The sequence below is a fragment of the Takifugu rubripes genome, chromosome 7, assembly GCF_901000725.2.
Source record: "Takifugu rubripes chromosome 7, fTakRub1.2, whole genome shotgun sequence".
NCBI lineage: Eukaryota > Metazoa > Chordata > Actinopteri > Tetraodontiformes > Tetraodontidae > Takifugu > Takifugu rubripes.
The window spans coordinates 3,800,806-3,814,990 of NC_042291.1; the positions used below are offsets into that span (position 1 = coordinate 3,800,806).

The window sequence follows — 14,185 nt, forward strand, 5'->3', positions numbered from 1 at the left end:
AAGAGAACAAATGTGACAGCACAAAGGAGAATTTTCATTCACCGTCTCACAACTGTAAACTGGTGGAGCAGAATAGGAGTGTGTGTGTGTGTGTAATTAATAGTGTGTGTGGCGCAGCTTTATTCCCCCTCCGAGGACGGTCAGCCGACTCCATCTCATATTCAAATGTGCAGCAGAAGGCAGAGTGATAAATTTAGTAACCTTTTCCTTCCTCCCCTGGAGCTCAGCGAAGATTGATGGTGCCTCTAATCTTCTTTCTATTTAAATAGGATATGTATACAAATCAGATCACTTTTCATGTTTTCTAAAACCAGAATAAAGACGACAGATTCCACTGGAGGCCTGGGAGTGATGCAGCCCAGCAAATGTTGCTTTAGTAGCCCCGCACGTGAATTCTTAGAGCATTCCCAGCTAATGGAGCACGGATTTCTGCATCCTCTTGTATCCAGTGGGTCAGACTATCGGAGTGTTTTTCTCAGGAAAAGCAGCAGGCTGACTCCACTCAAGCCCACACACAGATAATGCACCCTGTGTTTGTGCTCTGGAAATTGCCCCACATTAATATTTATAGGTGTTTTTTAATCTCTGATATGCATATGCAGTGAAATAAAGCAGCTGCCAGGTCAGTCATCTAATTTATCCTCGATTTAAGCAGCTTTAAAAGTCCAAAGCGATTCCCTGATATTTTTCTCTCCTAATGTTATTTAATTGGCCTGATCCCAGGGGGGGTTCAGCAGCTGTCAATCAAGATTCATACTGTGATGCTTTCGCTCCACTCGCGGTAGCTCTTCATCCCCAGTTGTGATTAAAACCTGCAGGTGAACCAAACAGCAGACACCTTTCTTGTCTTTTCTGGTAGGAAACCTTTTCTGCTTCCAACAGCCACTCGGCAGGTTGGTCCGACGGTTTTCCCGTTGTCTTGTCAGGAGTTTCCAGAAGAATCTGCATCAGCTCAACCTGATGTTTGTCTTTGAGGAGCAGCGGCTCACAGTATGATAGACACAGTCAGTGAAGCTCTTCAGGACTCTGCTGGACCACGGCTTCCTGTGGGACGGGAGGCCCTGGCGCGCCTTCCTGACCAGGCCAGACAGGAAGGGTCCTGGGTCAGATTTGGTTTACACCCAGGTAAACCCAGCAGCTCCTCTGATTTTCAGGGGACAGAGGGGGTGCCTGTGTGGACCACCATCTCATTGGTGGTCTTCACGTTGATGCAGCAGATCTGTAGATCATCTCACCAGGTGATCGTCCTCCTCTTCCTCAACACACAGACCTGGGGGGGGGGGCAGTGCTGCAGGTGACGGGAGAGCAGATGGTGTGTTGGTCAGCACGTGCAGGAGTCAGCCCAGGCTCTGTGGGCTGATGGTGACCCCATGAGGGTACCAGTACCAGCATTATCTTTAACCAGACCTATTGTCAACCACATTCTTTTCCTTCCTCCTCTGGGTCACACTGATAAACAAATGCAGGAGGTAAAATGTGAGTGTGATAATCAAAAGTCTGGTTACACACAGATATGTTGGGAAGCCAAAGTTCTCCCTGGAGACTTTTGTGTTCAACAGCATGTTTGACTTTCATTTCCTCCAGCTATGTCGAGCCTCTACCCCCCTTCCCCCCAACCCCACCCCCATCTGTTTTTAGATCTGTTTCTACAACAAAGAGAAGGAAATTCATGACTGCAGTGTGGAGGAACAGAGACACCTTGTGGTGGTCTGAGTGTATTACCGCAGTGCGCCTCTGAATGACGGACGGTGCAGATGTTCTCTTACACCAGGGCCTCTGAGAGATCTTTGGGCTTCAGATTTGAATTTTTACTGTCACCCAGACCCACAAGATGCACCAGTGTGAGCGCACTGATGTTTGGGCATGTAAAGCCTCCCAGGAGTCCACAGTAGGACCAGGCTGTGGGAACACAAGTCTGAGGAGTGGCAACGCATCACTAACATGGCTGCCTGACATGAAGTCATGTCCTCTAAGTTTCAACCAGCTCTTTAGGGTATTTTTCAGACTTTTAGCTGACGGAGGAAAAGGTGCTCTTGTTTATTGGATCTAATTTTAGGTGGAGCTTAATCAGAATTGAGAGATAAAGAGGAGAACGGTAGATGTTTGCCCCCCTAGCTGAAACAGCCTGTCCAGGCCTGCTGGATGACAGATGTGACTCCCAGCTCACTTTGATGCTGAGACTTTATAGTTCTGGCAGGCTGTTTTCTCCCCAGTCATCCCTCCATATTTAAGCCATGTTGGCCCCATTTTGACTGGACCGTGTGGGCTCCTGTGTTGCTGCTGCTCCATCCGTCCATCCATCCTCACAACAAGCACACAGAGTAAGTGAAGGTGGCAGCGGGTGTCTGACTGGGATGAGCTTTAAAGCACCAGCAGCTGGTCCTAATGGGACCTGATCAGGAGCTCAGGTCAGTGCCACGTCAGATCCAGCTGGGGCTCAGCAGCACCGCCACTAACTCACCTTAAATTAGATGCTAGCAGCGAGGTCGTAACACACTGGGACACCTCAAAGCAAAGCTTCAGAGTAGCATTTCAATTACCAGGCCCGAGGACTCCAGCAGCTCCAGTTTGCTCACGTGTCTGACTGAGGGCTGCTCTTTATACATCATTTTTATGATCACGGCAGGATGGAACTGTGCCGGCGTGGCAGCAGCACAAGGCCTTCAATAGATGAGGGGGAAGGGTAACGGTCAATGGATTACTCGATGGGAACCTTCTCATCCCTCAGTTTGCCTGGATGAAGGCTCCCTTCATTCATCTTTCTCTGCTCAACCCTCCTTTAGCTCTGCTCCACAGAGAGTTTTACTACTTTATTCTCTCAAATGTTTCCCAAATCTCATAGTTGGTCTGATTTCACTGATTTCTCATTGATTTGCATCGTGACGTTGAGTTGAATTTTGTCTCTTGCAGCTTCTTTTTTCAGAAGCGTCCCGATGCCGTAATTCTGTCCAATGGTGACGTGTCTTTCTTCTCTCAGCTCCAGCGCTCCAGGAACAAACAGATGAAGGAGATCTTCCCAGAAGGTTTTGGTATCCATCACGCTGGCATGCTGCGCTCTGACCGTAACCTCACGGAGAGCATGTTCTCCAGAGGTCACATCAAGGTGCTGATCTGCACTGCGACCCTGGCCTGGGGAGTCAACCTGCCGGCCCACGCCGTCATCATCAAGGTGCTGAGTGATCTGCTGCACCCCCACCTGATTCTAACAATATATTAGAGTAGATCTTCCCAGTACAGGCTGGACTGCTGTATAATCTGTTGGTGATCATCAAACCTCCTGCGTTTTTGGTGACCTTTAACCTTTCCTGGGTTGTTGTTGGTTCATCGTCCACTCTGACCTGTGCAGAAGCTCTGTCATGTCTGCAAGTTGAAAGTGTTCCCTGTGGGGAACGTTTGATAACACGTTCCTCGTTGTCGCCACAGGGCACTGAGATCTACGATGCCAAGCGCGGCACCCTGGTGGATTTGGGCATCCTGGATGTCATGCAGATTTTTGGACGTGCGGGACGTCCTCAGTTTGACAAGTGTGGCGAGGGGACCATCATCACCACCCATGACAAACTGAGCCACTACCTGACCCTGCTCACCCAGCAGAACCCTATTGAGAGCCAGTTCCTGGGCAGCCTGCCTGACAACCTCAATGCTGAGGTCCGTATCCAGCCGATGTGGACTGCGTTGCTTTTGGTGTTGGAGTCCGGTGGAAAATAGAAACATGGACTGTGTCAGGATCTTAATTGTTTAATCAGTGTTTATTTAGAGGGATGTTGCATTCACAAGATCGAGGAGTTAAGAACGTCGTACCTGCAGTTAGCAGAGGTCTCCACTAGACGGCGACACAGCCCAAACATTGACGTCTCTCTTCTGGGTCCAGGTGGCTTTGGGCTCCGTCACCAATGTGGAGGAAGCGGTGAAGTGGCTCAGTTACACCTACCTGTATGTCCGCATGAGAGCCAATCCTCTGGCCTACGGTATCAACCACAAGGTTTATCAGGTTAGTGATACAGGTTTTAGATACCTTATATGCCTACCTAACACGACCTACCGTTTCTTACCATTTTTCTCTGAGGTTAGCGAGATTCAACCGTGCTGTTGAAAAATGAGCCTGTGTTTTTGTAGATGGATCCCACACTGGAGCTTTACAGGAAAGAGTTGGCGGTGGAGTCAGGCAGGAAGCTGGACAAGGCCCGGATGATTCGGTTCGAGGAGCGTACAGGGTACTTTGCTTCCACTGACCTGGGCAGGACCGCCAGCCACTTCTACATAAGATACAACACCATCGAGGTAGAAGTCCAACCAAGCCAAGTTCTACCACTGATCCTCTGCTTTTTCATCACATTGTCCCTCTTTTATCCTCATGGTGTGAAGACGTTCAACGAGAACCTCAACTCTCAGCAAACAGAGGCCGACATCCTCAGCACCGTGTCCAAAGCAGAAGAGTTTGAGCAGCTGAAGGTATCCACAAACACACGCAGCAGGATGTAGGGGAAATGATGAAATGTTGCTGTGTGTGTTTGCTGCATCTTTGTGCCTCCACACAGGTTCGAGATGAAGAGCTGGATGAGCTGGACCAGCTGCTGTGCTGCCACTGTAAATTGCCTGCGGCCGGCGGCGTGGAGAACAGTTACGGGAAGATCAACATCCTGCTGCAGACCTACATCAGCCGGGGGGAGGTGGACAGCTTCTCACTGATCTCAGACCTGTCTTATGTGGCACAGGTGTGGTTGAATATAATGTGTCCAGCGTAGCCTGGAAGGTTGTTTTCCCTTGGTCTGAACATGGTTTAGGAAGCTCTCTTCCCCTCCACAGAACGCTGCTCGGATCGTCAGGGCTCTGTTCGAGATCGCTCTGAGGAAACGGTGGCCGACCATGACCTACAGGCTGCTCACGCTCTGTAAGGTCATCGATAAGCGGCTGTGGGCCTTTGCCCACCCTCTTCGTCAGTTCTCCAGCCTGAGTCATGTGATTCTGAACCGCCTGGAGGAGAGGAAGCTCAGCGTGGACAAACTGAAGGAGATGAAGAAGGATGAGATTGGTAAAATGAATATTGGGGCGATTAAAGTTGAAGAGACCGTGAGACAGACTTGTAACTGAGGTTAGCTAAAATCCTCCATCTCGTCTCCAGGACACATGCTGCACCACGTGAGTGTGGGCTTGACAGTCAAACAGTGCGTCCACCAGATTCCTGCCATCACCATGGAGGCCAGCATCCAGCCCATCACACGCACCGTCCTCCGCGTCCGCCTGGTCATCACCCCAGACTTCCGCTGGAATGACCAGGTAAAGGTCACTGTCCGCTCCAGTACTGCTCACTGGTCCAACATCTGGAGAGTTCTGCTCCTGCCTGCAATAGTAACAGAGACAGGGCTGTTAGAACCAGAGAACCTGGTCAGACCGGCTGATGTTTGAGCTCGCTCTTAGTTGATTTAACACATTTCAAGATGATCAACCTGCTGAAACCACCTCCACCACTTCAGGCATTTTTAAGTGTTGCTGATCACATTTGAGAACTCTGTTTCCTGCTTGTCCAGGTCCACGGGTCTGTGGGTGAGCCCTGGTGGCTGTGGGTGGAGGATCCGCTCAATGACCACATCTATCACTCAGAGTACTTCCTGCTGCAGAAGAAACAGGTGTCACTTTTAGGACTCCTCGGTCAGAGCGATGCTCTCCAGAGAAGACATGATGATTGATGTTTGTTCCCCCACCAGGTGGTGACAGGAGAACCTCAGAACGTCGTCTTCACCATCCCCATCTTTGAGCCGCTGCCTTCACAGTACTACATCAAGGTGGTGTCGGACCGCTGGCTCGGAGCTGAGGCCGTCTGCATCATTAACTTCCAGAACCTGATCCTGCCTGAGAGACACCCACCACACACAGGTGAAGACAGGCACCACAGAGGCCGCATCCATCACTCTGCTGTCATGGTTTCAGCTCCGCCCTCACAACCTACACCTTTTTAGATACAATTTCCTTCTTCAGGGTCTTTGTGTAGGGTCTCCGTGCTGTTCTGCTGTCTGTGTGTGGGGGTTCTCAAGGTTCCTCAGTTCATACATGTAAATATCCGATTGTTCAGACAGTGTCCCTCAGAGGGATTCAGTCAGTCCTCTGATGGACTGATGACCTGGACTCATCCTCACCCGGAGAAAAACAGTTCAAGCCATTGACTTTTGAATAAACTTTTTCTGGTTTCCATCTTGCTGCTCTGAAGCCTTGGGGGGGGCAACAACTCACTTCATCTTCTGTTCCTCTTCTCCTGTCAGAGCTGCTGGACCTGCAGCCGTTGCCGGTGACTGCCCTGGGCAACCATGAGTTTGAGAGCCTGTACAAGTTCACTCACTTTAATCCCATCCAGACCCAGATCTTCCATACGCTCTACCACACTGACACAAACGTCCTTCTGGGGGCCCCCACTGGCTCCGGTAAAACCATTGCAGCTGAGATAGCTATGTTCCGGGTGTTCAACATATATCCCACCTCCAAGGTTTGTCACTGACAACTAGAGCAAACTGGTAGTACACGGGAAGCAGAGCAGGTGAGAACGTTTATCTGTGTGTCCAGGTGGTTTATATCGCCCCCCTGAAGGCACTGGTCAGAGAGAGGATAGAGGACTGGAAGATCCGAATGGAGGAGAAACTAGGAAAAAAGTAAGAGAGCAGCAGGCGGTAGGAGCAAAAAAACAGGTGAAGCGGCGTCTCCACCTCGTCTGTCCGTGTGTCTGTCTGCAGGGTGGTGGAGCTGACTGGTGACGTGACTCCAGACATGAGAGCCATAGCACAGGCGGACCTCATCGTCACCACTCCGGAGAAGTGGGATGGAGTGAGCAGGAGCTGGCAGAACCGCAGTTACGTCCAGAAGGTGTCCATCCTCATCATCGATGAAATCCACCTCCTCGGTAGGACAGCTGGAGGCGGGGCTTTGGCCGTCTGGTGAAAGAAGCAAAGCCTAACTTTGGACGCTCCTGGTGTCTCCAGGTGAGGACAGAGGTCCAGTGCTGGAGGTGATTGTGTCCAGGACCAACTTTATCTCCTCCCACACCTCCAAGGCCGTCAGAGTGGTGGGGCTGTCCACGGCGCTGGCCAACGCTCGAGACCTTGCCGACTGGTTGGGAATCAAACAGGTGACACGTCCTTTGTGCTTAGGGCCTGGTGGTCTTCCTGGTCTCAGCTGCTCACCTTGAGGATTCTCTCTGTGCAACAGGTGGGGCTGTTTAATTTCCGCCCTTCTGTTCGTCCCGTTCCGCTGGAGGTCCATATCCATGGTTTCCCCGGCCAACACTACTGCCCCCGCATGGCCAGCATGAACAAGCCAACCTTTCAGGGTGGGTGGACACTGTCAGAACTGAATCGATCACGCAACTCTGTTTTCTGGAAACTGTGGCTTGTAAACCTTCTGTGGATTGACCTGCAGCGATCCGCAGCCATTCACCGGCCAAGCCCGTGCTGATCTTTGTGTCGTCACGACGACAGACTCGGCTGACAGCCTTAGACCTGATTGCTTATTTGGCCACAGAGGACAACCCAAAGCAGTGGCTGCATCATGATGAGAGACAGGTATGAGGACCACCTGTCTTCCTCAGGTGTTGATGCTCAGATGATTGAGTTTGTGGCTCCGCCTCCTCCTGAGGACTCACCTTTGAATATTGCTGCTCTGTTATCAAGAGTTTCTTAATGAGGTGTGAACACACACAGCTCCTGATGATGTGATGAAAAGACTAAAGCACAAACATTCCAGGCCCCACAGAAACCACCTGCCATCTTCATTTGTCTCCAGTAGAGGGCGCTGTTGTCCTGTGTTATGTTGTGGATTACTCTTTGTTAGAGACGAGCACAGTTTGAAAGATCTAAAATGAAGAAGAAAGCCTGAGCCTTCTCTGAGAGTCATGAGCATGACCTACAGGAATCCACCCGCACACAACCAGGTTCTCCCTGAGGTTTTTCTGCCTCTGATATGAAGGAACTGATCCAAATGTGGCACGACCAAACTGAGTGTTGATGAGTTTTTTCATGCCACAGAGTGTCAAAACAAAGGCCTCTGTGTGTTTTGGTGGGTCTCTAGATCGAGGATGTCATCTCCACTGTGAGAGATTCCAACCTGAAGCTGACGCTGGCCTTCGGGATCGGAATGCACCACGCTGGCCTGCATGAGCGGGACAGGAAGACGGTGGAGGAGCTGTTCATCAACTGTAAGATCCAGGTACCTGAATGTAGAGGTCGTATGGCTGTAGAGCATGTAAAGATCTGGGATCTGTCAGAAAGCACTATGGGACTGGTCTTTCACAGGTTCTGATCGCTACCAGCACTCTGGCCTGGGGAGTGAACTTCCCAGCTCACTTGGTGGTGGTCAAAGGGACAGAATACTATGATGGTAAATCCAGGCGCTACGTGGACTACCCCATCACAGGTGCCCAGAGTCTAGTTCAGTCTCCATGTTCGGACTGTACTGTGGTGACTGACTATGATGGTCTGCTCTGCCCACATAGATGTTCTGCAGATGATGGGTCGAGCGGGTCGACCTCAGTTTGATGACCAGGGCAAAGCGGTCATCCTTGTCCAGGACATCAAGAAGGACTTCTATAAGAAGTTCCTGTATGAACCATTCCCTGTTGAGTCCAGGTAGGAGTCCCTGCACTGGGGGGATGTTGAGGGACCTGTGAAGACACCTAGGATTAGAACCCAATAACATGATGATGGGAGAGGAGAGGAGAGGAGGGGAGGGGAGGGGAGGGGAGGGGAGGGGAGAGGAGGGGAGGGGGGAGGGGAGGGGAGAGGAGGGGAGGGGAGGGGAGAGGAGAGGAGGGGAGGGGAGGGGAGAGGAGGGGAGGGGAGAGGAGGGGAGAGGAGAGGAGGGGAGAGGAGGGAGGGGAGGAGGGGAGGGGAGGTGGGAGAGGGGAGGGGAGGGGAGGTGGGAGAGAGGAGGGGAGATATCAACTTACTATCAGCAAACACAGCTCATGAAGGACAGAGAGGTTTTATGTGGTGCTAGAAAAGAGGAAGTAAAGGATGGAGCTTCCTGTGTGTCCTCAGCCTCCTCAGTGTTCTGTCAGACCATCTGAACGCAGAGATCTCATCAGGAACCATCACATCCAAACAGGATGCAATGGACTACATCACCTGGACCTACTTCTTCAGGAGACTGGTGATGAACCCCAGGTTAGAAAACACACACACAGACAAACACTCCCCCCTAACTCCAACTCCCCAGGGTGAGATAAACCCACCGTTAGCATGTCCAGCCATGACAGCAATGGTAGACATGAACTATGAACGTCTCCACCTTGCCGTCGTTGTTCTCCAGCAGCTCCTGAATGATTTCCTGCTTGGTGCTGAAGGCCTCATCAGTTCTGACCCGTTATGAGAAGTGGGTGATTTGTGGCCCTCGTTTGTGTGAATTATGCAGCCTGCTGCCGAGGAACAGGACTCTTGACACACATGTGATATTCATCACAGACGGAGCCATTCATTCGTTCGTTCGTTCGTTCATCCCTTCATTTACATGCCAACGCCCTCTCAGAGAAAGGTCCTAGTTTCTGTCCCCTCCACCAGCGTGTGCAGTTGTGCGGTTGTTTCCCGCCTCAGTGGGAGCTAGAGGCTTTGTGACGTCTGTTTCTACAGGCTTTCATGGAACTTCTGCTTTCCTTCGAGCTCAGACGCCGGCGCCGAGTCATGAAGGTTGTCTTTGATTGTGTTCTGCTGCGGCTCAGGTGGCAGCTGTTACCCAGCACCACAGATCCTGGTGGTCCTGACCTCTGAGTGTCAGGGCCCCTCTGAGCCTTCCCGGATGTCGATACAACGTCGGCTACCTGAGTTTGACCTGTGGGAGGTTAACTGTTGCCATGGAGGACCTGTTCTCAGGTCATGTGACCTACAGACGGCCCCTGCTGATGCCACCCTGACTTTGGTTCTTCTTCTTCTTCTGTTTCCCTCCCAAGACGTGCTAAGGCAGTGTAGCGCTAATTAGCTTTGCTCAAATTCTGGTTTAGAATGGGAAGTGTTAAACTGCTGGTTCAGATGCCCTCTGACCTCATCAGGACCTTAGCCCTATGCTGACAGTTAGTAGATGTTAATTTATTACAATAAGCCAGATATTAAAGCACAGCAAGAGTCTGCAGCTTCCTTCTACACCTTGTCAGGGTGTCCTTTACTGAGGTGCTCCTGTAACTCCAGGGTTCCTGGCCTGGGGATAGCTCCTCATGGATGTTTCTCCTCTTCTGCACGTTGTGTCAAGTCCATCCACTCATGTTGCAAACGATGTCGCTCTGCTGATGTCGCTGACATTTCTGTGTGACTGTTGTGTAGTTACTACAGCCTGGAGGACATCAGCCACGAGTCCATGAACAAATATCTGTCCACCCTTGTGGAGAGAAGTCTGCGTGACCTGGAGTGCTCCTACTGCATAGAGATTAAAGAGGTGTGTTGCTGTGCAGCATTTCTCCTGCCGGTGTCTGAGGTTTGACAGAGGTGGGTTTCTGCTGCCCTTCCAGGACGACCGCACCATCCAGCCTCTCACGTACGGCCGCATCTCCTCCTATTACTACCTGAAGCATCAAACCATCCGCATGTTTAAGGAACGGCTGAGGCCCGAGCTGAGCATCCAGGACTTGCTCTCCATCCTGGCGGTGAGGCTCCCTTTAGCTCTGGTGTTAGCGTGAGCATGTATCAGTGATGGTTGCCTTCTTTCATCTGTGTCTGTTTAAGGGTTTTAGCAGCAGATGTGGAAACGTCACATTAACTAACTGCTCCCTTATAGCCAGATTGCTAACAGGCTAATATTCATGTTTTAATGCTTTCTGATGTCCTCATTTAAATTCCATGACATTATAAAAGCAGGTGGATCAAAGAGACCAGGTTTGGTGCTACAGTGAGTTCTGGAACATGTGTTCCATCCAGAGTCTCCTCTCAGGATTAGTAGGATAATGGTTTCCTGTACCTGACATAAGCCACACACGTCCCACTGACATATGCAGCCTGGACTCTCTTGGTTCTAAGTTGGATAATCACCCAGTTAATGTTCCAGGGGATGTTCTGCCCACATCTACAACATAGCCTTTGTTCTGGCCTTATGTTTTCACCATGTGGCTACACCAGCTACTTGCATCTGACTTTGGTAATGATGCTACCATCTGGAGCTGCAGCCATGCTCAGCAGTTACGATACAGCAGGATGCGCCTGGCTGTGCCCCCCCCCCCTCCATGATTGCTACAGCAGGCCTCTAATGAGCAACACCCCCCACACACATCTTGGATCGGAGCTCTGTGGAGATTTAACTTCATGTACAAAGACTAATCTGATCTTTCCGCTGTATTTTTATCCCTTTTATTCTACTTCCTTTACCCAACCATGAGGCTAACATGCTTCCAGCTAATGCTAATGCTCACACCGTGGCTAACAAGATCTTTACAGCATAGTAGAGCCATCATCCTGCTCCTCCACCACATGGGGCTGCAGCTCCAGCAACTCCACTTTGTCGGGCCATACACCTGGATCCTGGAACCATTGCTCCAGACATCCTCCATCAGAAGCTGACCCAGCTCACTGTGCCCACCTCCACCAGCAGATTACAGACTTCCTTAGTGACCAGAGGCAGCAGGTGAGGCTGTGGAGCACCACACTCAGCATGGGTGCACCCCAGGGTTGTGTCCTCTCCCCCCCGCTCTTGTCCTCTCTAAACCAACCCCTGCAGGTGACCCTTCAGCCCAAGTGCAGAAGCTTGTTGAAGGCACCTCCGTCACCGACCTCATCAGAGACAGTGACGAGGCTGACAGATACAGGTGGAACATCTGGCCTCCTGGTTTTTCTGGAGCACCTGGAGCTGCACATTGGCTGGTCAGGTGACAACAGCAGTGCTTCTGGGACATTTGAACATATCTGGGATGGAAGGGACCCAAAAACACAGATGTGTGAGGACAAGAGAAGACAACGCTATCAGACTGTGAACCGATATGATCCACGTGCGCACGGCAGCAGTGCCAAATAGATTGTCCAGATATGGCTGCTCTTGTGATCCCTCATTCCCTGCCCCCACTCAGCCGGGTCCCAGAGTTTGGAAGCTTCTGCTCCAGTATGTGATGAATGGACCATTAACAGTCTGGTGTGTGTGTGTATGTGTGTGTGTGTGAGACAAATGACACTGCTGATGGGACTACATTAGCCAAAGTTGGGAGAAGCGGAGCCACACGTGTCCACGCATGTCTCGGTCTGAAGCCACCTCCTGGCTCTGATGGATCACCCCAGTCCTATATGATCAGCATTAATGTGTTTTATGAGCAGGTTTGCAGGTTCTCATTTGTCACAGCTGCATTTCTGTGTGTGTGAGGAGCGAAAAAGAGGATTTTACAGCAGTGTTTCCAAAAGAAAAGAGGAAGAACCAAAACATGTTGTTTTAAAACATTGAAGCAGACCTTCACCTTCAGCCCTCTGGAATCCAACCTGAAGGAGCCTGATGACTCTGCAGTTGTCTCTTCTGATTTGTTGGACTGTCTCACGCGCTGCTCATGGCTGAACCTTTGTCCTTCAGGACGCGGAGGAGTACGCAGAGCTGCCAGTCCGACACAACGAGGACCAGCTGAACAGCCAGCTGGCTCAGCAGCTCCCCCTGCAGGTCAACCCTCACTCCTACGACAGCGCCCACACAAAGACCCACCTGCTGCTGCAGGCGCACTTTAGCCACGCCCAGCTGCCCTGCAGCGACTACACCACCGACACCAAAACCGTGCTGGACAACGCCATCCGCATCTGTCAGGTACCGGCCGCAGCTGCTCCTCCCCTGGAGGGTTCCTATGTCAGCTGTAGGATGGTGGACACACCGATCACACTCTGTTCTTGTTGCTAAGGCGATGCTGGACGTGGCTGCTAATGAAGGTTGGCTGGTCACAGCCATCAGCATCTGTAACCTGGTGCAGATGGTGGTTCAGGGCCGCTGGCTGCACCACTCCTCCCTACAGACGCTCCCCCATGTAGAGGAGCACCACCTCCACCTCTTCAGGTGAGCACCACCTCATCACTGGGTGGGAGAGTTGGTGTGGTGCTGTCTGAAAACCATTAATGCGTGCTTTCCTTCCTGGTCATCCTGACACAGGAAATGGACACATTTGAGGGGGCGGAGCCGCGAGGGGGGCCAATGTGGACCAATCCAAGGACTCCCGGAGCTCATTGACGCCTGTAATGGACAAGAAGCTGTTTTCTCCACCATTGTTGGTCAGGAGCTTCACTCAAGTCAGATCACTCAGGTGGGTTTGAAGCTTCCTGTTAAGGTTCCACAGATCCACTTTAACCCCCCCCCAACACACACACACACACACACACACCTCCATCCCCCAGAACAGTGTGGACGCCTCTCCAATGGAATAATGAGATGTGCAGCAGCGTTCCTGCCCCACTTGTTCAGGAGAGGATCCTCTCAGACAGCGCTTGATACACACACACACACACACACACACACACTCTGGCTGTTGTCCTGCTCCAGCTGAACGGACCAGAGGAACCATATAATGTATCCGACCTGCGTTCAGCAGAGCTGGAAGGTTCTGGGGCCTCTCTTGTTTAAGCTGGATCTGCTGCCTTTAGCTGGTCCCTTCCAGTTGGTCCAGGGTTGGGTTTTTGAGGACCTCCACGGTGCTGTGCACCTGCACACCTGACGCTGTCTCGTCTCTGCCGGTTCTGCTCACCTCAGGCGTGGTCCTACCTGAGTCACCTGCCAGTGGTGGAAGTGAAGCTGAGCGTGAAGGGCTGGTGGGAGGAGAGCCAGGAACAGCTGGAGCAGCGCCTCCCTGCAGCAGGAGCCAACCCCAGGGACGGGAGCTGCTGGCTGGACGTCCATGCTGACCAGGAGTACGTCCTGCAGGTGTCGCTGCGACGCATCAACCTGGGCCAGCAGCGGGTCAGTACCGACAGCTCGGAGGCTTCTCCTCTGAGTACCGTGGTTCATCTCCAGATTCACCCAGCTAACCCGCACATGTGTGATGCTCCAGAGGAAGCAGGACAGTAAAGCTCAGGCTCCCAGGTTCCCCAAGGCCAAGGATGAAGGCTGGTTCCTGGTGGTTGGAGAGGTGGACCGCAGGGAGCTGCTGGCCGTCAAGAGGCTCGGATACGTCCGGCACAGCACCGTCGCGTCTGTGGCCTTCTACACTCCAGAGAGGACCGGCAAGTAAGTGCCAGTCAGACTGGGAGTGCTGGGAGTAGAACCAGTCCTC

General features: G+C 51.8%; 1 protein-coding gene across 1 annotated transcript in view; it reads left to right on the forward strand.

The window, feature by feature from the left end:
- ascc3 (activating signal cointegrator 1 complex subunit 3) overlaps positions 1 to 14,185 on the forward strand; it is a 28,985-nt gene that overhangs the window by 12,343 nt on the left and 2,457 nt on the right. The window contains 27 exon segments of the mRNA XM_029838520.1: positions 2,978 to 3,169; positions 3,424 to 3,648; positions 3,872 to 3,991; positions 4,117 to 4,281; positions 4,366 to 4,452; positions 4,539 to 4,715; positions 4,807 to 5,032; positions 5,123 to 5,277; positions 5,529 to 5,627; positions 5,706 to 5,874; positions 6,258 to 6,478; positions 6,556 to 6,641; positions 6,723 to 6,889; positions 6,969 to 7,114; positions 7,195 to 7,315; positions 7,405 to 7,547; positions 8,053 to 8,190; positions 8,277 to 8,397; positions 8,477 to 8,609; positions 9,021 to 9,146; positions 10,293 to 10,404; positions 10,478 to 10,612; positions 12,511 to 12,735; positions 12,827 to 12,978; positions 13,072 to 13,222; positions 13,666 to 13,872; positions 13,964 to 14,139. Of these exon segments, the coding sequence (XP_029694380.1) occupies positions 2,978 to 3,169; positions 3,424 to 3,648; positions 3,872 to 3,991; positions 4,117 to 4,281; positions 4,366 to 4,452; positions 4,539 to 4,715; positions 4,807 to 5,032; positions 5,123 to 5,277; positions 5,529 to 5,627; positions 5,706 to 5,874; positions 6,258 to 6,478; positions 6,556 to 6,641; positions 6,723 to 6,889; positions 6,969 to 7,114; positions 7,195 to 7,315; positions 7,405 to 7,547; positions 8,053 to 8,190; positions 8,277 to 8,397; positions 8,477 to 8,609; positions 9,021 to 9,146; positions 10,293 to 10,404; positions 10,478 to 10,612; positions 12,511 to 12,735; positions 12,827 to 12,978; positions 13,072 to 13,222; positions 13,666 to 13,872; positions 13,964 to 14,139 (4,175 nt within the window).